Genomic DNA, 23505 nt, shown 5'->3' with positions numbered 1-23505 from the left:
TATTGCACTTGGAAGCCTCAGCTGGTGCACAATTCTGCCCATGGAACGGTATTGATGGCGTTATGCGGATATACAGCTCTTCTTACAATTAAGGATATTATTTCCCAAACGCGGACATTTTGTGTATACAGTGAAACCTTGGATTGCGAGTAACGCGTTTTAACGAGCGTTTCGCAATATGAGCGCTGTATTTAAAAAAAAAATTCTGACTCGGTTTGCTAGTGTTTGGCAAAAACGAGCAGGATTCAAGCCACAGCGGTGTGCAGTACTGCGTTTGGCCTGAGGTTGGGGGGCGCCGGAGTCGTTACGAAATGCTCGGAAAATCTCAGATACTCAGTTCCCGAAGTTTTCCGAGTTCAGCCGAGCTGTCCTCTGGCCTTTCCAAGTGTTGGAGGCTCTCCGGTGCCCCGCCCCCCCCCCATCTCTGGCCACATGCGGTATTGCATGCCATTTGAAGTCAATGCAGAACTAATTATTTTAGTTTCCATTGACTTCTATGGGGAAACTCTTTGATATGCGAGTGCTTTGGATTACGAGCATTCTCCTGGAACGGATTATCCTCGTAATCCGAGGTTCCACTGTACCTGCGTCTGTACTATCCATATATCCATAGGGTCCTAGGGGTAGAATTATGCACCGGCTGAGGCTCCCAGGCACTGTCATTACAGGTGTGTGTTTTTTTTTTTTTGCTTTACTCCCATACACCTGTATTTAAATTAATGTGCATGGGCCTTTTGGTGTTTTTTTTGGCCATCTTTGGCGTATTGGGAAGATATTTAATATAATAATATTATATTACATATCTTCCCAATAAGACAAAGTGGCCAAAAATAATAATAATATTTATTATTACTATATTAAATATCTTTTTTGGCCATCTTTGTCTTATTGGGAAGATATTTTGAATAATAATAATATTTTTTATTATCATTAAATATCTTCCCCAATAAGACAAAGATGGCTAAAATAATAAAAAAAAATTTTTTTTTATTTATTATTATTATTATTATTATTATTATTATTATTTATTTATTTTATTTATTATTTTAGCCATCTTTGTCTTATTGGGGAAGATATTTAATGACAATAATAAAAATAATATTATTATTATTATTATTATTCAAAATATCTTCCCAATAAGACAAAGATGGCCAAAAAAGATATTTAATATAATAATAATAATAATAATAAATATTCTGATTTTTGGCCATCTTTGTCTTATTGGGAAGATATTTATTATTATTAATAAATATCTTCCCAATAAGACAAAGATGGCCAAAATAATAATAAAATAAATGATTAATAATAATAATATTATTATTATTATTATTATTATTATTATTATTATTATTATTATTATCTTCCCAATAAGACAAAGATGGCCAAAAAAAAAAAAAAATATTATTACTTGCTGTTCTGTAGATACAACAGGTGGTGAGGGAATTCCCCTCCTAAGATCCCTTTCACACCGAGGAGATTTTCAGGCGGTTTAGCGCTAAAAATAGCGCCTAAATACCACCTTTAAAAACTTCTGCCCTGCAGTCTCAGTGTGAAAGCCCGAGGTGCTTTCACACTGAGACGATGCGCTGGCGGGACCGCTCCAAAAGTCCTGCCAGCAGCATCTTTGGAGCAGTGTGTTTACCGCTCCTCCACCGCTCCTTCCCATCGAAAACAATATGACACCGCGGCTATACTGCCGGCAATGCGCCTCTGCATTGCCGGCTGTATTAACCATTTTTCGGTCACTAACGGGGGTTAAAACTGAACCGCTAGCGGCCGAATACCGCCGCGATTCTGACGGTATAGCGCCGCTAAAAATAGAGGCGCTATACCGCCACCGCACCTCCCGCCCCAGTGTGAAAGGAGCGTTAGACAGTAACCAAAACCGGTGTCGCCATTGGAGGAATTTTTTTTTTTTTTTTTTTGGGAGGATTTACCCTATACAACTCTAAAATATTGTGTTTTTCATCCCTTTCAGTCTCTGTGATAGCGGTGACCAGGGAAAATTAAAAGGGGGAGATTAAGAGAAATCGCCACAATGGGTACACGATTTTCCAACGTTTTTAATGATAAAATTGGTCCTGGAAAAAGGAGTAAGGTTGTCCCGATACCGATACTAGTATCGGGACCGATACCGAGTATTTGCGGGAGTACTTATACTCCCGCAAATACCCCCGATACCTAAATGGAATACTTTCCACAATGCATATAGGGGGGACATGGCTGCATATAGGGGGGACATGGCTGCATATAGGGGGGACATGGCTGCATATAGGGGGGACATGGCTGCATATAGGGGGGACATGGCTGCATATAGGGGGGACATGGCTGCATATAGGGGGGACATGGCTGCATATAGGGGGGACATGGCTGGATTTATGGGGGACATGGCTGGATTTATGGGGGACATGGCTGCATATAGGGGGGACATGGCTGCATATAGGGGGGACATGGCTGCATATAGGGGGGACATGGCTGCATATGTGGGGGGACATGGCTGCATTTGGGGACACATTTAATAAAAAGTATCGGTGTTGGGTATCGGCGAGTACTTGGAAAAAAAAGTATCGGTACTTGTACTCGGTCCTAAAAAAGTGGTATCGGGACAACCCTAAAAAGAAGAAAGTGTTTCAGGGGTTCCATTAATAGAAAGGTATTGTACACTATATATAGGCTTGTTGGACATTTATTCCATAGATATTAATATAGAGTTGGCCTCCCTTTGTGGTTGTACTTTTGTTGTATCTTTTACTCTTTTGGGAAGACTTTGAATGAGATCTTTTGGTCTTCGGAAATGTGTGTGTCCATTTGTGAGGTCAGATGCTGATGGATGAGAAGACCTGGCTTTTAGTTGGGGTTCCAATTCTACCCAAAGGTGTTCAGTAGAATTTTTAAGTCCTCAGGTCTGTGCAGACCACTTGAGTTGCTCCACACCAAGCTGATCAAACCATGTCTGTGCGAAGCTGGCCACCATTTATGAGGTCGGTTGTGTTGATTGAGAAGACCTGGCTTGCAGTTGGGGTTCCCGTTCACCCCAAAAGTGTCCCGTAAAGTGGAGATATAAGGTCTGTGCAGACCACTAGAGTTCCTCTACACCAGTGATGATGAACCTTGGCACCCCAGATGTTTTGTAACTACATTTCCCATGATGCTCACACATTCTGCAGTGTAGTTGAGCATCATGGGAAATGTGGTGCCAAGGTTCACCAACCTGGCCAAGCCATGTCTTGAGTTGGCCACCATTTGGGAGGTCAGGTACTAGTGTTGGATGAGAAGGCCTGGTTTGCAGTTGGGGTTCCTGTTCATCCCAAAAGTGTCCACTAAGATTGAGGCCTCAGGTTTGTGAAGACCACAAGAGTTCCTCTAGACCAGTGATAAGCAATTAGCGGACCTCCAGCTGTTGCCAAACTACAAGTCCCATCATGCCTCTGCCTCTGGGTGTCATACTTGATGCTGTCAGAGTCTCGCTATGCCTCATGGGACTTGTAGTTTGGCAACAGCTGGAGGTCCGCTAATTGCATATCCCTGCTCTAGACCAAGCTGGTCAAACCTTGGAGCTGGCCACCATTTTGGGAGGTCGGGTACTGATGTTGAATGACTAGACCTGGCTTGCAATTGGGGTTGCCTTTCATCCCAAAGGTGTTCAGTAAGGTTGACGTAGCAAACGCCCGTAAAAGTTTGTTGGCATTCCACGAGCGGACGCAATTTTGAAGCGTGACATGTTGGGTATGAATTTACTCGGCGTAACATTATCTTTCATAATATTAAAAAAAATGGGGATAACTTTACTGTTGTCTTATTTTTTAATTTAAAAAAGTGTAATTTTTTTTCCCAAAAAAGTGCGCTTGTAAGACCGCTGCGCAAATACGGCGTGACCGAAAGTATTGCAACGATCGCCATTTTATTCTCTAGGGTGTTGGGATAAAAAATATATATAATGTTTGGGGGTTCTAATTAGAGGGAAGAAGATGGCAGTGAAAATAGTGAAAAATTACATTCGAATTGCTGTTTAACTTGTAATGCTTAACTTGCAATACCAACGGCTCACCACCAGATGGCGCCAGCTTACACATCTGGTGGTAATAACTTGTAATACCAACGGCTCACCACCAGATGGCGCCAGCTCCCTTTCAAGCCAATATATTCCTTTTTTATTTTATTTTTTTTGACAAATTGAATACAAAAAAGATGATCTAAGCTTTGGCATGCGGCTTATATTTTTTACTTATGACCGAAGGTTTCAGGCTTCACGTGTCCCTCAGATCTCCTCCTTTTTGAGGACGTTTAATTACTAATCACAACCTATCCCCCTATTGTAAGAGGAATGTGTTTCTCCATAGTTCTCCCTTTGAAGATCTGTTCTAACTTTTATATATTTTTTTTTTTCGCTTTCTCATCAGGCAAAATTTCTGCCCAACAGCGGGGACTCCACGATTGCCATGTGCGCCCGCGATGGGCAGGTACGTGTTGCTGAGCTCTCTGCCACCCAGTGCTGCAAGAATACAAAGAGGGTGGCGCAGCACAAAGGAGCCTCTCATAAGGTATGCGGCTGAGTGACTTTTTTTTTTTATTTTTTTTTTTTTTTTTTATAGATGGGTCAGGAAGTGATTTATAGGCAGGATTAGGGAAAAATAAAGAAAAATAATAAATGAATGAATAAAACATTTTAAGTGTGTGTGATTTTTTTTTTTTTTTTTATTATTTTATAATCTTTCTAATAATAATAATAAATAATAAAAAAAATATATATATACATATTTTTTTTATTAAAAATATTAAAATATATATTTTAATATTATTTTTATTATTAAAAATATTATAAATATTTTTATTGTATTAAAGTGTGTGTGTGTGTGTTTTTTTTATTATTATATTAGATTCACAGCCTCTCTTCTTTTATACTCAGTTGTGACATGATACTATTTGTATATCAAGTCAGAATCTATTACTTTTTGCTTGTCTTGCAAAACTCTCTCAAACCAAGGTTTTAGTGTGTGTATAGGGAGAGGGGGGAGAAGAGAGAGAAGGGGAGAGAGCGAGCGAGAGAGCATGAGAGAGAGAGAGAGATTGTGTGTGTGTGTGTGTATATATATGTGTATATATATATATATATATATATATATATATATATATATATATATATATATATATATACATATACACCACACATTTTGGGTAGTGTGTGGCGTAACCGACTTATTAGTCATTATAGTGAAAAATGGCCTAATGGAATAGTATCACTCAAGTGGTAACATTACATTTTTTTTTTTTTTTTTTTTTTAATGTTGTAATTGTATCCTGCAAATTACAGCATTAGACAGGTGGTACTGCAGCCTGAAGGTGGCAGTGTTTTTTTTTTTCTGCATTTTGAAGCCTGCATCACAGCTGACATAGTGATCACACGCTGAGGAATCTCACTAATCTTTGTTGATTGATTTGCGCGGCGTTGTCACCGGTCTTTATCTGTGTATTTTGCCACCTCCTCCTCCTCCAGCTCGCCCTAGAACCAGACTCCCAGTGTACTTTCCTGTCCGCCGGTGAGGATGCTGTAGTGTTCACCATTGACCTTCGGCAAGACCGACCCGCTTCGTAAGTACCTATCCCCTCTGATATTACACCAAAGTGACGTCTCACAGAGTCTAACGACTCCTTTTTCGTTTGCATTCTCTCACAGGCGACTAGTGGTCACCAAGGAGAAGGACAAGAAGATTGGACTGTACACGATATATGTCAATCCGGCTAACACGTACCAGTTCGCAGTGGGCGGCCGCGACCAGTTTGTCAGGTGAGGGCTTGCTTTTGTTCATGAGTGAAGTGTCTATGGGACCAAGAAGACGGAGAACCTCGTTATGTTCTCCAATCTTTGTCACCAACAATAAACCATTAGATAGAGAGTCCTTTCTTTCTTTCTTTCTTTCTTTCTTTCTTTCTTTCTTTCTTTCTTTCTTTCTTTTTTTTCTGTCTCTCTGTCTCTCTGTCTCTCTGTCTCTCTGTCTCTCTGTCTCTCTGTCTCTCTGTCTCTCTGTCTCTCTGTCTCTCTCTCTGTCTCTCTGTCTCTGTCTCTCTGTCTCTCTGTCTCTCTGTCTCTCTGTCTCTCTGTCTCTCTGTCTCTCTGTCTCTCTGTCTCTCTCTCTCTCTCTCTCTCTCTCTCTGTCTCTCTCTGTGTCTCTCTGTCTCTGTCTGTGTCTCTCTGTCTGTCTGTGTCTCTGTCTCTCTGTCTGTCTCTCTGTCTCTCTGTCTGTGTCTCTGTCTCTCTGTCTGTGTCTCTGTCTCTCTGTCTGTGTCTCTGTCTGTGTCTCTGTCTCTCTGTCTGTGTCTCTGTCTCTCTGTCTGTGTCTCTGTCTCTCTGTCTCTCGTACTCTCTGTCTCTCTGTCTCTCGTACTCTCTGTCTCTCTGTCTCTCGTACTCTGTCTCTGTCTCTCGTACTCTCTGTCTCTGTCTCTCGTACTCTCTGTCTCTGTCTCTCTCTGTGTCTCTGTCTCTCTCTGTGTCTCTGTCTCTCTCTGTGTCTCTGTCTCTCTCTGTGTCTCTGTCTCTCTCTGTGTCTCTGTCTCTCTCTGTGTCTCGTACTCTCTCTGTGTCTCGTACTCTCTCTCTCTCGTACTCTCTCTCTCTCTCGTACTCTCTCTCTCTCGTACTCTCTCTCTCTCTCTCGTACTCTCTCTCTCTCGTACTCTCTCTCTCTCGTACTCTCTCTCTCTCGTACTCTCTCTCTCTCGTACTCTCTCTCTCTCGTACTCTCTCTCTCTCGTACTCTCTCTCTCTCGTACTCTCTCTCTCTCGTACTCTCTCTCTCTCGTACTCTCTCTCTCTCGTACTCTCTCTCTCTCGTTCTCTCTCTCGTTCTCTCTCTCGTACTCTCTCTCGTACTCTCTCTCTCTCTCTCTCTCTCTCTCTCTCTCGTACTCTCTCTCTCTCTCGTACTCTCTCTCTCTCTCGTACTCTCTCTCTCTCTCTCTCTCTCTCTCTCTCTCTCTCTCTCTCTCTCGTACTCTCTCTCTCTCGTACTCTCTCTCTCTCTCGTACTCTCTCTCTCTCTCTCGTACTCTCTCTCTCTCTCTCGTACTCTCTCTCTCTCGTACTCTCTCTCGTACTCTCTCTCTCTCGTACTCTCTCTCTCTCTCTCTCTCGTACTCTCTCTCTCTCTCTCTCTCTCGTACTCTCTCTCTCGTACTCTCTCTCTCGTTCTCTCTCTCTCTCTTGTACTCTCTCTCTCTTGTACTCTCTCTCGTTCTCTCTCTCTCTCTCTCTCTCTCTCTCGTTCTCTCTCTTGTACTCTCTCTCGTTCTCTCTCTTGTACTCTCTCTCGTTCTCTCTCTCTCTCTCTCTTGTACTCTCTCTCTCTCTCTCTCTCGTACTCTCTCTCTCTCGTACTCTCTCTCTCTCTCTCTTGTACTCTCTCTCTCTCTCTCTCTTGTACTCTCTCTCTCTCTCTCGTACTCTCTCTCTCTCTCTCGTACTCTCTCTCGTACTCTCTCTCTCGTACTCTCTCTCTCGTACTCTCTCTCTCGTACTCTCTCTCTCTCGTTCTCTCTCTCGTTCTCTCTCTCGTACTCTCTCTCGTTCTCGTTCTCTCTCGTTCTCTCTCTCTCTCTCTCTCTCTCTCTCTCTCTCTCTCTCTCTCTCTCTCTCTCTCTCTCGTACTCTCTCTCTCTCGTACTCTCTCTCTCTCGTACTCTCTCTCTCTCGTACTCTCTCTCTCTCTCTCTCTCTCTCGTACTCTCTCTCTCGTACTCTCTCTCTCTCTCGTACTCTCTCTCTCGTACTCTCTCTCTCTCGTTCTCTCTCTCTCTCTTGTACTCTCTCTCTCTTGTACTCTCTCTCGTTCTCTCTCTCTCTCTCTCTCTCTCTCTCTCTCTCTTGTACTCTCTCTCGTTCTCTCTCTTGTACTCTCTCTCGTTCTCTCTCTCTCTCTCTTGTACTCTCGTACTCTCTCTCTCTCGTACTCTCTCTCTCTCGTACTCTCTCTCTCTCGTACTCTCTCTCTCTCTCTTGTACTCTCTCTCTCTCTCTCTTGTACTCTCTCTCTCTCTCTCTCTCTCTCTCGTACTCTCTCTCGTACTCTCTCTCTCTCTCGTTCTCTCTCTCTCTCTCTCGTTCTCTCGTACTCTCTCTCTCTCGTACTCTCTCTCGTACTCTCTCTCTCTCTCGTACTCTCTCTCTCTCTCTCTCTCTCTCTCTCTCGTACTCTCTCTCTCTCTCTCTCTCTCTCGTACTCTCTCTCTCGTACTCTCTCTCTCGTACTCTCTCTCTCGTACTCTCTCTCTCGTTCTCTCTCTTGTACTCTCTCTTGTACTCTCTCTCGTTCTCTCTCTCTCTCTCTTGTACTCTCTCTCTCTCTCTCTCTCGTACTCTCTCTCTCGTACTCTCTCTCTCTCTCTCTCTCTCGTACTCTCTCTCTCTCTCGTACTCTCTCTCTCTCTCTCGTACTCTCTCTCTCTCTCGTACTCTCTCTCTCTCTCGTACTCTCTCTCTCTCTCGTACTCTCTCTCTCTCTCGTACTCTCTCTCTCGTACTCTCTCTCGTTCTCTCTCTCTCTCTCGTTCTCTCTCTCTCTCTCGTTCTCTCTCTCTCTCTCGTTCTCTCTCTCGTACTCTCTCTCGTTCTCTCTCTCGTTCTCTCTCTCGTACTCTCTCTCGTTCTCTCTCTCTCTCTCGTTCTCTCTCTCGTACTCTCTCTCTCTCTCGTTCTCTCTCTCGTACTCTCTCTCGTACTCTCTCTCTCTCTCGTACTCTCTCTCTCTCTTGTACTCTCTCTCTCTCGTTCTCTCTCTCGTTCTCTCTCTCGTACTCTCTCTCGTACTCTCTCTCTCTCTCGTACTCTCTCTCTCTCGTACTCTCTCTCTCTCTTGTACTCTCTCTCGTTCTCTCTCTCTCTCTCTCTTGTACTCTCTCTCTCTTGTACTCTCTCTCTCTTGTACTCTCTCTCGTTCTCTCTCGTACTCTCTCTCTCTCGTACTCTCTCTCTCTCGTACTCTCTCTCTCTCTCTCTCTCTCTCTCTCTCGTACTCTCTCTCTCGTACTCTCTCTCTCTCTCTCTCTCTCTCTCTCTCTCTCTCTCTCTCTCTCTCTCTCTCTCTCTCTCTCTCTCTCTCGTACTCTCTCTCTCTCGTACTCTCTCTCTCTCTCTCTCGTACTCTCTCTCTCTCTCGTACTCTCTCTCTCTCTCTCTCGTACTCTCTCTCTCTCGTTCTCTCTCTCTCTCTCTCGTACTCTCTCGTTCTCTCTCACTCTCTGTCTCTCTCTCTCGTTCTCTCTCACTCTCTGTCTCTCTCTCTCGTTCTCTCTCACTCTCTGTCTCTCTCTCTCGTTCTCTCTCTCTATTCACCATTGGCTCCTCTTCTCCCAGTAGAAATTGGAGTTTCCTCTTCTGTAGAGTTGAAGTCCGGGATGAGAGCGGAGAGTCTCTGGAAGTGAGTGTCCCTCACTAATGAGTTCTTGGGGGCAATGTAACAGGAAGTGTTCCTCATCCTCAGGGACCCCCTGGTCACATTGCTGGCACAGTCTACTCTCCCTAGGCTTGTAGTTCTCTTTCTCTCTCTCTCACTCACTCACACACACACAGATACAAACACTGAAGGATGAATAACTGAGGGGGAAAAAAAAAACCCACAAGCGCCTCTTGATCGAGCATGCTTGATGACGTCAGTGCTTTGCTCCACCCTGCGCGTTTTGTCATCAAAGATGTCATCTTTGGCTGGTAAATAGCGTTTATGGTATGAAGAAACCATATAAAAGCCACGTCAACAGAAAAGCTCCTCCTTTACCTATCGGGCACTGCAACCTAATAAAATGGGCAACACCCACTATTGTAATACTCCATCAAGAGGAAATGGCAATGAATACAACTCATAAAATGTTTCCAAAATAACAATAAAATAAAAAAAAATACTGAACACAGTATGTACTACTAAAAGCATTTTGATATACAGTGTATTGCCAAAAGTATTGGAACACCTGCCTTTACACGCATGTTAGCTTTTAATGGCATCCCAGTAACGGCCCATTGGTTTCAATATTGAGTTTGCCCACCCTATGCAGCAAGGTCCATAAAGACATAGATGAGCGCGTTTGGGGTGGAGAAAATTGACTGGCCTACACAGTCCTGACCTCAACCCGATAAAACACCTTTGGGATGAATTAGAGTGCAGGCTGTGCGCCAGGCCTTCTTGTCCTGCATCAGTGCCTGACCTCACCAATGTTCTTCTGGAAGAATGGTCAAACATTCCCATAGACACCCTCCTAAACCTTGTGGACGGCCTTCCCAGAAGAGGTGAAGCTGTTATAGCTGCAAAGGGCGGGGCCAACTCAATATTGAACTTTACAGACTAAGACTGGGGGGCCATTAAAGTTCATGTGCGTGTAAAGGCCGGCGTCCCAATACTTTTGGTAATATTGTGTATGTAAAAACGTATACCTGACACAATTTATTTATTTTTTTTCCAGGATTTACGACCAGCGGAGAATCAATGAGAACGAGAATAATGGAGTCCTGAAAAAGTTTTGCCCTCATCACCTGGTGAGTGTGAAGAAAAACAATTGAGTATGACTTTAAGGTACTGTTCTCTCCTTCTGCTGGAAATTCTTTTTTGTACAAGTGATCCAAGCGGCCATACTGCCGCTCAATCACTTTTGCAGGTGATGGATGGGAGGGGCCTCCACTTTTACCTGGGCTCTACATTTAAAAACGGTTGCACAAATATTATGCAACATAAATGAATTGCAACAACCATCATTTTTTTCTCCAGGGTCTCTGCTTTCAAAATATATAATGTTTGGGGGGTGGGGGGTTCTGAGTAATTTTTCATCTTATCACCACAACTCTTCCCCCCCCCCCCCCCCTCCTTCTTTTTTTTTTTTTTGTATTACTCTGAGTCCCCCTTCTCATCAGAGCCCCCCTATTACATAATTCTCTCCCCTAACACATCGTAAGCCTCCCTTTCTATTAGAGTCCCCCATTACATCAGCGCCCCTCCCCCCTTTTCATCAGCGCCCCCCACCACATCAGAGTCCCCCATTACAGAATCCTCTTATCACATCGGAAGCTCCACCTTTCTTATCAGAGTCCCCGCTAGGCATCCCATCACAAGTCTTACAGCTTACGGTTCCAGCAGCATAACAAGCCACATCACACCAGCCTTTGTTTAATACGGTAATATGAAGATACAATTACAGCATTAAAAAATTATAAATTATTATCCTATTCAGGTATCCTGGCCCTTGAGCTTCATTGGTTATTATGGTGCTGGCGACCACATGTTAATATCCTAACAAAACCAGCTACATCACACCAGCCTCTATCTTTAATTTTTTAATGCTGTAATTGTATCTTCATATTGCTGTATTAAATTATTATCCTATTCATGTATCCTGGCCCCTTGAGCTTCATTGGTTGCTATGGTGCTGGCGACCACATGCTAATATTTCATCAAAACCAGCAACATCACACCAGCCCCTGTTTAATACGGTAATATGAAGATACAATTGCAGAATAAAAAAAAAAGATAGATAAATTATTATCCTTTTTATGTTGCAGGTAACGAGCGAGGCAAAGGCCAACATCACGTGTCTTGTGTACAGCCATGACGGCACAGGTGAGTCCTGAGTTTCACACAGGCTTTAGTCACTAAGATTTGGAGGTCACTCCCCCGGGGTAGTCACCCTGACCTTGGATGAGCCACCAACCTGGAGGCATGAAGCTTTGAGACCCCTGACTTTCACATGCTTGTTGCAGGGCAATGGGTCTCTTTTTTTTTTTTTTTTCCGTAGTGGTTTTAGAATTGGGATGATTCCCCCAGACCGAGCAATTACAAAAACAAGTCGGCGGCGGATGCTCCTAAAGGTATTTTCAAAAGTAGGGATGCGCTGATACCAATATCTGTGCCCATAGCAAGCTTTTGGGCTCTAATATCGGTACTCATGCTAATGCTGTTGATACGGAAACCAATACTTTGTGTCAATACAGAATGTCCCGGGTTCCGCCCATGATGGCGAATCGCGGCCCCTGGAGGAGCTCACAGGGCTGGAGGAGATGTAGAAGAGGTCCGCCCCCCCCCCCCCCCCCAAAGCTGTCATCACTTCTGCCCTTTACCCACGGGGTCCCGGAACTTGGACCTGTGAGCACCTCCTAGCGAGTGTGATTTGCTATCATCGGCGGGACCGGGACATCCTATGTAGATTTTGCATTAGGCCCGTTATGTGCTTAAAGGGGAACTGCAGTCTGCATAATTTGTAATGAAAACATCTTTGCCATTCTGAAGCTTCCCTCCAACCACTTTGCATATTTTATATATACCGTAATTTATTGGGGTATAGCGCGCTCCCGCGTATAGCGCGCACCCCTAAATTTGCCCAGAAATTCCTGTGAAAAAAAGATTTTTGTACTTAGTTTGGTGTCTTGCACGGCGTCCATCGGCGGCCTCGTCTGGTCCGGCGTCCGTCTGCGGCTTCGGGTGTCCTCTTCGTCGAGTCCGGCGTCCTTCTGCGGCGTCCTCCTCGCTCGTTTCCCGCTTTCCCGCGCCGAGTTTGAATACTGCGCCGGTATATACAGGACGTGAGCGCGAGTGATGCCGAGACTGCCCGACTATACACGAGTGTACTGCGCTCGGTATATGCCGGCGCAGTATTCAAACTCGACGCGGGAAAGCGCGTATCGCCGTATATCGCGCACCCACGATTTTGCCCTGATTTTCAGGGCAAAATAGTGCGCGGTATACGCCGATAAATACGGTACTTTGATTCTGTACTTTGCCAAATATGATGCAGAAATCTCCTTCCGCTGTGTCTGGCTACATCCATTTTAACTGTGGGCAGCTGAAGCTGCTGCCTGTTAACTTTCTGGATTTACAGAGGCACACCTGCAGCTCTGATTGGCCCTCTTATGACTCATCCCCCCACCCCCCCTTCTGGAAAACTCCAATGAGGGAGCAGTGCACGATGTCAAAAGCCTAGGCCAGTTCGGAGGCGGCTCTCCAATTAGGCGGTCGCCTAAGGCCTCGCACTCACAGGGGCCTCGCGGCCGCTTAATTTTCCTGTGATTAATACCAATGTCGGCGTCATCAGATCTCTCTATTACCCCTCTTTTTTTCTCACCTCCCCCTCTCTCTTTCTCACCTCCCCCTCTCTCTTTCGCACCTCCCCCTCTCTCTTTCGCACCTCCCCCTCTCTCTTTCGCACCTCCCCCTCTCTCTTTCTCACCTCCCCCTCTCTCTTTCGCACCTCCCCCTCTCTCTTTCGCACCTCCCCCTCTCTCTTTCGCACCTCCCCCTCTCTCTTTCGCACCTCCCCCTCTCTCTTTCGCACCTCCCCCTCTCTCTTTCGCACCTCTCTCCTCCCTCTTGCATTGGCTGAATATGTCTGATGGGTGAGGAGGGGGCCCTGGAAGTGGTGCTGATCACCTGTGTGTTAGATCCATGCATTTTCTCCAGCCATTTTTCTTGCTTGAATTATTTTTCCCATGTATGGGCTTGAGAGGGGGGGCCTCATGTCCAAGTTTTTTTTTTTTTTTTTTTGTCTAAGGCCTTTCAAAGCCTAGAGCCGCCTCTGCCAGTGATGGTGAACCTCGGCACTCCAGATGTTTTGCAACTACATTTCCCATGATGCTCCACTACACTGCAGAGTGCCTGAGCATCATGGGAAATGTAGTTCCAAAACATCTGGGGTGACGAGGTTCTCCATCACTGCTCCTAGGCTAATGACCAGACAACCAGGAAGTGGGCTGTAGAAGGGATCCAGACAACCAGGAAGTGGGCTGTAGAAGGGATCCAGACAACCAGGAAGTGGGCTGTAGAAGGGATCCAGACAAACAGGAAGTGGGCTGTAGAAGGGATCCAGACAACCAGGAAGTGGGCTGTAGAAGGTATTTACTGGCAGAAAAAATGTTTTACCATCCAAAAGTTAAAACAACAAAGACAGAAGATTTTAATAGATGGAAAGTTGAAGAAAAAAATGACTGAAGTTTCACTTTTAATGTGAGTTTTAATACATTGCCCACTAGATGGCGCTTTTCCATTTCTATACACACACACACACAGGAGCGGTGGGGCAAATCGAATGCGATTCTTTACAGTGTGATTTGCGCCAATTTTTTATTTTTTTTTGGTATTGACACAAATTGCACCACAAAGTTTCGTTAACGGCGATGCTTTCTGTCCAGTACTCGTGGGTACATGCGTACCGATACTTTTGCAGCGCAACTTGCGTGAATGCAAGAAATAAAAAATAAAAGAATAACCACTTCAGCCCCGGCAGAATTGGCTGCCCAAAGACCGGAAATTTTTTTGCAATTTTTGGCACTGCGTCTCTTTAACCACTTAAGACCTGGACCAAAATGCAGGTAAAGGACCCGGACAGTTTTTGCGATTCGGCACTGCGTCGCTTTAACTGACAATTGCGCGGTCGTGCGACGTGGCTCCCAAACAAAATTGGCGTCCTTTTTTCCCCACAAATAGAGCTTTCTTTTGGTGGTATTTGATCACCTCTGCGGTTTTTATTTTTTGCGCTATAAACAAAAATAGAGCAACAATTTTGAAAAAAATTCAATATTTTTTTCTTTTTGCTATAATAAATATCCTCCAAAAATATATAAAAAAAACGTTATTTCCCCTCAGTTTAGGCCGATACGTATTCTTCTACATAGTTTTGGTAAAAAAAATCGCAATAAGCGTTTATCGGTTGGTTTGAGCAAAATGTATAGCGTTTACAAAATAGGGGATTGTTTTATTGCATTTTTATGATTTTTTTTTTTTTTTTCTACTAATGGCGGCGATTAGCTTTTTTTTTTTTTTTTTTTTTTTTTTTCGTGACTGTGACATTATGGCGGACATATCGGATAATTTTGACACATTTTTGGGACCATTGTCATTTTCACAGCAAAAAAATGATTTCTGTGAAAATGACAATTGCAGTTTGGGAGATAACCACAAGGGGGCACTGAAGGGGTTACGTGTGACCTCATTTGTGTTTCTAACTGTAGGGGGGTGTGGCTGTAGGTGTGACGTCATTGATTGTGTTTTCCTATATCAGGGAACACACGATCAATGACGGCGCCACAGTGAAGAACGGGGAAGCCATGTTTACACACACCTCTCCCCGTTCTTCAGCTCCGAGGACCGATCGCGGGACTCCAGCGGCGATCGGTCACGGAGCTTCGGACCGGTCGCGGGCGCGCGACCCACGGCTGGGCACTTAAAGAGGACGTACAGGTACGTGCTTGTGCCCAGCCATGCCATTCTGCCGACGTATATCTGCAGGAGGCGGTCCTTAAGGGATTAAGCGGTTAAAGGAACCTATTTAGAAAATAAACAAAACCTTTACAACCCCTTTTTAAGAAAACGATATTGGTGCAAACCTGATTCACAAGTATAAGCGATCGCCTGCTAGATGTGTCTGCAGCAGGTTTGATGCGATCCTTTTTAAGAAAACGTGTGATCTGTAACCTGTACACATTCGCTTCAGCCGTCTTGACATTGCGCCATATTGCGCGCAGCATCTGCGATGGTGACGTGTTTTTTTTTTTTTTTTTGGCGCACGGTACAAATAGAACGGTGAGTAATCCGGTGAGTAACGTTTGCTGTGTTGGTCTGGCCCTCGTCTCGCTTTCTTCGGCGTACAATCTGTGGAATAGAAAGGCGCGGCGGCGCTGTAAGCGGGTGCCTGGAAAACAACACGCTCCCTGTTCTGTCTGTGAAAACGCTGGATGGAATTGATCTCTGCTTAATTCACACTGAATGACAATTACCCGGCAGATCCACCTTGCCTGCTGCGTGGTGTTTGTTCGAGGCGCGATGATGCGTTCTCGGTTGCTGAGGGAGAGCTTGGATTTTAACCCTTTGTGCAGAACAGTAAAGGATGGGGGGAGGGGCTTCTGATTACCAAAATCCCTTCCTGAGTACCAGATGAGCCCTTGAAATTTTTTTTTCTTACTATATGAGGGTCCATATTTGCATAGACCATATATACTCGAGTATATGCCGAGTTTTTCAGCACATTTTTTTTATTTTTTTTGCTAAAAATGCCCCCCTCGGCTTATACGCGAGTCACCTTTTTGCGCCTGATCTCCTGGACTTTGGGGACCCGGTACCGGACGGCCGTAGTTCCCCTTGACCCCAAACTTGGCACACATGTAGCCCCACTCTTCCTCTATACGTGTGCAAAGTTTGTTGTCCGGGGAACCTACAGCCGGGGAGCACCGATTTTTCAAAGCCGGGCACCCCTTCCATAGACTCCCATGTTAAATGGTAATTTCTCTGGTAATTTTGGGGACCCGGTACTGGCCGGTCGTAGGTCCCCTGGACCCAGGACTTGGCACACATGTAGCCCCACTCTTCCTCTACAAGTGTGCAACATTTGTTGTCCGTGGCATCTACGGCCGGGGAGCACTGATTTTTCAAACCTGGGCACCCCTACCATAGACTCCCATGTTAAATGGTAATTTCTCCGGTGATTTTTGGGGACCCGGTACTGGCCGGTCGTAGGTCCCCTGGACCCAGGACTTGGCACATATGAAGCCCCACTCTTCCTCTACAAGTGTGCAAAGTTTGTTGTCTGGGGGACCTACAGCTGGGGAGCACCGATTTTTCAAAGCCGGGCACGCCTTCCATAGACTCCAATGTTAAACGTCAGTCTAGGCATGGGCACAGTGAGGCATGGGCACAGTGAGGCATGCAGATGGACACCCTAGACTTATACTCGAGTCGATACGTTTTCCCATTTTTTTTTTTTTTTTTTTGTGGTAAAATTAGGTGCCCTGGCTTATACTCAAGTATACACGGTAATATTTGCACCACATTTCCTTTTAATTAATTGGATATAAGAGGAGGGATTGAGATTTTTAAGGCGCAGAATGAATTGAAATCGTATCAACTATAATGTAAAAGAATGCTTTACTTATTTTAAAGAGCAAAATAAAAAATTGGCAAATACATGTCAACAAAGTTTTATGGATACAGCACTATAGGTTGGAGTTTCCAACACGTTTCGCCCATATGTCATGCTTCTTCAGGGGTGGCTGTCCAAGTAGAGGTACAAGCCTTCTATTAAAAAAAGAACACCTGAAGAACTAAAAGTGCAACCATGCCTCTGGGAGTAATGATTTGAACTGTCGGTCTTGCAATGCCTCATGGGAAATGTAGTTTCACAACCGCTGGAAGGGCCACAGGTTGCCCCACCCCCTGGCCTAGACAAATCTCCCACTTGCCATAAGGCAGGGGTCTCAAACTGGCGGCCCTCCAGCTGTTGCAAAGCTACAAGTCCCATGAGGCATTGCAAGGCTGACCGTTAAAAGCATGACTCCCACGGGCAGAGGCAGAGATGAGACTTGTAGTTTCACAACAGCTGGAGGGCCTCCAGTTTGAGACCTCTGTCATAAGGTATGCCATGGCTGCTTATGGTGTCCTTTTTTATTATTTTGCCATACTAGTTTTATGTTTTTGGTGATGCAAGTTTACTTAAGGCCAAACCCCAGGCAATGTATCCCTTGCAGTGGGGCTACACTTGAATTGCAAGGGATAATTTATCATTTCCTCTTGGACAGGAGAAAGTTTTACTTTCCTGATCCTCCGCTCCCACAGGAGGCAGCACTCCCCTACGATCTTGGAGGCGGACTGTCCCTTGGCGTCCTCGCGCTCAGAACAGAACTATGGATTCTGCTCTGGTCTTGATGCCGCATGGGGCTGCAGACTCTGTGGGGAGGAGCTATGAAAATGTTTCTCTTTTCACTCTTAGAAAAAAACAAGCAATCAACCCTTGTAATATGTGCGCATCCCCACTGCAAGGGTTAAACTATTCGCCTGGAAAAGGCCCATCCAATATCAACGCGTTTCTGTCCAAGCAGCTTTATCGGGTTCCTTCCCCTGATGAAGCTGCTTTATTAGATTCCTGCCCCTGATGAAGCTGCCTTTTTTAGGGTCCTGCCCCTGATAAAGCTGCCTTTTTTAGGGTCCTGCCCCTGATGGAGCAGCCTTTTTTTTTAGGGTCCTGCCCCTGATGGAGCTGCCTTTTTTTAGGGTTCTGCCCCTGATGAAGCTGCCTTTTTTTAGGGTCCTGCCCCTGATGAAGCTGCCTTTTTTTAGGGTCCTGCCCCTGATGAAGCTGCCTTTTTTTAGGGTCCTGCCCCTGATGGAACTGCCTTTTTTAGGGTCCTGCCCCTGATGAAGCTGCCTTTTTTAGGGTCCTGCCCCTGATGAAGCTGCCTTTTTTAGGGTCCTGCCCCTGATGGAGCTGCCTTTTTTTTTAGGGTCCTGCCCTTGATGGAGCTGCCTTTTTTTAGGGTTCTGCCCCTGATGAAGCTGCCTTTTTTTAGGGTCCTGCCCCTGATGAAGCTGCCTTTTTTTAGGGTCCTGCCCCTGATGAAGCTGCCTTTTTTTAGGGTCCTGCCCCTGATGGAACTGCCTTTTTTAGGGTCCTGCCCCTGATGAAGCTGCCTTTTTTAGGGTCCTGCCCCTGATGAAGCTGCCTTTTTTAGGGTCCTGCCCCTGATGGAGCTGCCTTTTTTTAGGGTCCTGCCCCTGATGAAGCTGCCTTTTTTAGGGTCCTGCCCCTGATGAAGCTGCTCGAGCATTTTTCTTTTATACATCTTGTTTTATTCATTATATATCTTCTAACCCTTGCAATGTGGGCACTGGCCTACTGCAAGGGTTTAAAATTGATTTGCCTAAAGGCCCACCCAAATCTCTACGAATTTCACGGTCTAAGCAGCTTCATCAGGTTTCTGTCCCTGATGAAGCTGCATGAGCATTTCGTTATGCATCTTGTTTCATTAATTCAGTTTACTACATCTAACCCTTGCAATGTAGATACAGCTCCACAGCAAGGGTTAAAAAAAAAAAAAAAACGTATTTCCTGGAGTTGGGCTTTATGGGATTTCTGAAGGCCCACTGAAAATTGCTACACATTTCGCTGCCCAAGCAGCTTTATCAGGTTACTGCTCCTGATGAAGCTGCTTGAGCATTATTTTTATACATTTTGTTTCATTAATTCATTATACATCTTCTAATCCTTGCAATGTGGGCACAGTCCATCTGCAACGAATACAAAATACGGTAATTGGTTGTCTGGAGTTGAGCCTCAACAGATGGCCCACCCAAAATCTCTACGCATTTTGTTCAAGCAGCTTCATCAGGTTCCTGCCCCTGATGAAGCTGCTCGAGCATTTATTTATAGGTCTTGCTGGTGCAGACACTTGTACTTTTTTTGGATACCCTATTGTGTAAGTCTTGCACTGTGTTTTGAGATTTGCAAATTATTGCATCCTGTGTTTTTTTTTTCTGCAGAACTTCTCGCCAGCTACAATGACGAAGACATCTATTTGTTCAATTCCTCGCACAGTGACGGAGCGCAGTATATAAAGCGATACAAAGGACATCGAAATAATGCTACAGGTACGGGTGTTGGTCAGAGAGGGGTCATCTCTGTTGTTTATGTTGCGTTACATCACCGTAATACAACAGGTGAAAGTTGCTCCATGACGAGGCTTTCCATGTTTGCAATGTGCAAAGAAAAGTGAAAAGGATGAGAGGCCCACAAATTTATTAAAGGTTTATTCATCTTGATAAAAAGATCCAACAGTAAAGCCAACACGTTTTTGAGGGCCCTCCCTTCCTTCCTTCCTTTCCTTCCTTCCTTCCCTTCCCTTCCCTTCCCTCTCTCATCCTTTCTCCCTCTCCCTCTCTCATCCTTTCTCCCTCTCCCTCTCCCTCTCTCATCCTTTCTCCCTCTCCCTCTCTCATCCTTTCTCCCTCTCCCTCTCTCATCCTTTCTCCCTCTCCCTCTCTCATCCTTTCTCCCTCTCCCTCTCCCTCTCTCATCCTTTCTCCCTCTCCCTCTCTCATCCTTTCTCCCTCTCCCTCTCTCATCCTTTCTCCCTCTCCCTCTCTCATCCTTTCTCCCTCTCCCCTCTCTCATCCTTTCTCCCTCTCCCCTCTCTCATCCTTTCTACCTCCCCCCTCTCTCATCCTTTCTCCCTCTCCCCTCTCTCATCCTTTCTCCCTCTCCCTTTCTCCCTCATCCTTTCTCCCTCATCCTTTCTCCCTCTCCCTTTCTCCCTCTCCCTTTCTCCCTCTCCCATTCTCCCTCTCCCTTTCTCCCTCTCCCTTTCTCTCTCATCCTTTCTTCCTCTCTTCCTCTTTTCCTCTCTTCCTCCTCTCGCTTCCTTTTTTCCTCTCTTCCTCCTCTCGCTTCCTTTTTTCCTCTCTTCCTCCTCTCGCTTCCTTTTTTTCCTCTCTTCCTCCTCTCGCTTCCTTTTTTCCCTCTCTTCCTCCTCTCGCTTCCTTTTTTCCCTCTCTTCCTCCTCTCGCTTCCTTTTTTCCCTCTCTTCCTCCTCTCGCTTCCTTTTTTCCCTCTCTTCCTCCTCTCGCTTCCTTTTTTCCCTCTCTTCCTCCTCTCGCTTCCTTTTTTCCCTCTCTTCCTCCTCTCGCTTCCTTTTTTTCCTCTCTTCCTCCTCTCGCTTCCTTTTTTTCCTCTCTTCCTCCTCTCGCTTCCTTTTTTTCCTCTCGCTTCCTTTTTTTCCTCTCTTCCTCCTCTCGCTTCCTTTTTTTCCTCTCTTCCTCCTCTCGCTTCCTTTTTTTCCTCTCTTCCTCCTCTCGCTTCCTTTTTTCCTCTCTTCCTCCTCTCGCTTCCTTTTTTCCTCTCTTCCTCCTCTCGCTTCCTTTTTTCCTCTCTTCCTCCTCTCGCTTCCTTTTTTCCTCTCTTCCTCCCCTCGCTTCCTTTTTTTTTCCTCTCTTCCTCCTCTCGCTTCCTTTTTTTTTCCTCTCTTCCTCCTCTCGCTTCCTTTTTTTTTCCTCTCTTCCTCCTCTCGCTTCCTTTTTTTTTCCTCTCTTCCTCCTCTCGCTTCCTTTTTTTTTCCTCTCTTCCTCCTCTCGCTTCCTTTTTTTTTCCTCTCTTCCTCCTCTCGCTTCCTTTTTTTTTCCTCTCTTCCTCCTCTCGCTTCCTTTTTTTTTCCTCTCTTCCTCCTCTCGCTTCCTTTTTTTTTCCTCTCTTCCTCCTCTCGCTTCCTTTTTTTCCCTCTCTTCCTCCTCTCGCTTCCTTTTTTTCCCTCTCTTCCTCCTCTCGCTTCCTTTTTTCCTCTCCAAAGCCGATCCCGGGCTACCATGGTGGAGATGAAATCAAATCAAAGCATGCTTATTTTTTATTTCTCTGGCCAAGGATGAAATCTTTTAGGATTATATAACTGTCCCGGAGTTCAGCATTAAATTCCGCACTTGTCCAGCAGAGGGCGCAGTAAACCAGAGAAATGGTGCCGCTGCGCTCACATCGCCCTTCTGCCGCCGCTGCGAGGCCCGTTCATTAGCTCACTGTATGCGATCTGTTAAGTGGAAACGCAACTTTCCCACCGCCGCGGAGGTGTCCGCAGCGCTCTTCTTCTGAAAGATTAGCCAGATTTCACCGCCATCGGGCGGCACGCTCGTTACCCCTGTGACTTTGTGGGATTGAGAGCGCTCATTAAATGTTTCCAGCTTGGTGGTTCTTTGTTTATTTTCCTCTATGCTAATACGGCATCGTCAGGCGCCTTAGGCTGTTCTTGGCCTGTGTAGACCAGAACTCTGCGATCTTAAAGCTACACCGTCCGCTGCCCCGAATAAACAGTGATGAGGGTTCCCTGCAGTGATGGAGCCATTATAAGCACTGCTGAGCCAATCTGCGTCTGCTATCCTCCCCTCCATTCCAGTGCTGACGCCTCAGCCTGCCTCTGTGTTCCCCCGCAGCGTTCTGTGGTCCTATCCTCCAACCCCTCCCCCAGGGGTCTGCAAACTTTCTAAACAAAGGGACAATTTACTGTCCTTCAGACTTTGGGGGGCGGCAGGCTGCAGTTAGTTGGAGTAAGCAATGGGCTATGTTTTGTGTCATTGGAAGGAATGGTGCCCCATCATGGGTGGTGTTGGGAGGAATGGTGACCCATCATGGGTGGTGTTGGGAGGAATGGTGACCCATCATGGGTGGTGTTGGGAGGAATGGTGACCCATCATGGGTGGTGTTGGGAGGAATGGTGACCCATCATTGGTGTGTTGGGAGGAATGGTGACCCATCATTGGTGTGTTGGGAGGAATGGTGACCCATCATGGGTGTTTTTAGGAGGAAATATGCCCCGTTATTGGTTTCATTGCAAGGAAACGTGCACCATTTCTGGTGTCATTGGGAGGAATGACCCCCATTCCTGGTGTCATTGCAAAAAAAGTGACCCCCTCAAGGGTGTCATTGGGAGGAAAGGTGACCCCCTCATGGGTGTCATTGGGAGGAAAGGTGACCCCCTCATGGGTGTCATTGGGAGGAAAGGTGACCCCCTCATGGGTGTCATTGGGAGGAAAGGTGACCCCTCATGGGTGTCCTTGGGAGGAAAGGTGACCCCCTCATGGGTGTCATTGGGAGGAAAGGTGACCCCCTCATGGGTGTCATTGGGAGGAAAGGTGACCCCCTCATGGGTGTCATTGGGAGGAAAGGTGACCCCCTCATGGGTGTCATTGGGAGGAAAGGTGACCCCCTCATGGGTGTCATTGGGAGGAAAGGTGACCCCCTCATGGGTGTCATTGGGAGGAAAGGTGACCCCCTCATGGGTGTCATTGGGAGGAAAGGTGACCCCCTCATGGGTGTCCTTGGGAGGAAAGGTGACCCCCTCATGGGTGTCCTTGGGAGGAAAGGTGACCCCCTCATGGGTGTCCTTGGGAGGAAAGGTGACCCCCTCATGGGTGTCATTGGGAGGAAAGGTGACCCCCTCATGGGTGTCCTTGGGAGGAAAGGTGACCCCTCATGGGTGTCCTTGGGAGGAAGGGTGCCCCTTTGTTGGTGTCATTGGGAGGAATGACTTTCATTCCTGGTGTCAGTGCAACGAAAGGTGCCCCATTGTTGGTGTCATTGCGAGCAGTGGTGCCTTATCATGGGTGTTGGGAGGAAAGGCGACCCGTCGTGGGTTTTATTGGGAGGAAAGGTGACTCATAGGTGTCATTGGGAGGAAAGTTGACTCATTGATGTGTTATTGGGAGAAATGGTGCCCCAATTGTTGGTGTAATTGGGAGGAATGACCCTCATTCCTTGTGTCATTGCAACGAAAGGTGCCCCAATTGTTTGTGTGGTTGCGAGCAATGGTGCCTTATTATGGGTGTTATTGGGAGGAAAGGGGACCCGCCATGGTTGTTGGGAGCAAAGGGGAGCCGCCCTGGTTGTTGGGAGCAAAGGGGAGCCGCCATGGTTGTTGGGAGCAAAGGGGAGCCGCCATGGTTGTTGGGAGCAAAGGGGAGCCGCCATGGTTGTTGGGAGCAAAGGGGAGCCGCCATGGTTGTTGGGAGCAAAGGGGAGCCGCCATGGTTGTTGGGAGCAAAGGGGACCCGCCCTGGTTGTTGGGAGCAAAGGGGACCCGCCATGGTTGTTGGGAGCAAAGGGGACCCGCAATTGAAAAAATGGAAGGATCCCCCAATGGGAGGAAAGGGGACTCGCCATGGGGGTTGGGAGGAATGGGGACCCGCCATGGGGGTTGGGAGGAATGGGGACCCGCCATGGGGGTTGGGAGGAATGGGG

The 23505-nt window shown here is 46.2% G+C and overlaps 1 protein-coding gene across 2 annotated transcripts in view; it reads left to right on the top strand.

The window, feature by feature from the left end:
* Positions 1-23505, top strand: part of DCAF8 (DDB1 and CUL4 associated factor 8) — a 58384-nt gene that overhangs the window by 18203 nt on the left and 16676 nt on the right. For both annotated transcript variants that reach the window (XM_040332875.1, XM_040332874.1), the window contains 6 exons: positions 4401-4541; positions 5495-5589; positions 5675-5785; positions 10447-10519; positions 11537-11594; positions 19272-19379. In XM_040332875.1, coding sequence (XP_040188809.1) covers positions 4401-4541; positions 5495-5589; positions 5675-5785; positions 10447-10519; positions 11537-11594; positions 19272-19379 — 586 coding nt within the window. The remainder of the gene's footprint in view (positions 1-4400; positions 4542-5494; positions 5590-5674; positions 5786-10446; positions 10520-11536; positions 11595-19271; positions 19380-23505) is intronic.

Source organism: Rana temporaria, chromosome 13 (assembly GCF_905171775.1).
Source record: "Rana temporaria chromosome 13, aRanTem1.1, whole genome shotgun sequence".
Classification (NCBI taxonomy): Eukaryota; Metazoa; Chordata; class Amphibia; order Anura; family Ranidae; genus Rana; species Rana temporaria.
This window is presented reverse-complemented; position numbering and strand designations above follow the sequence as displayed.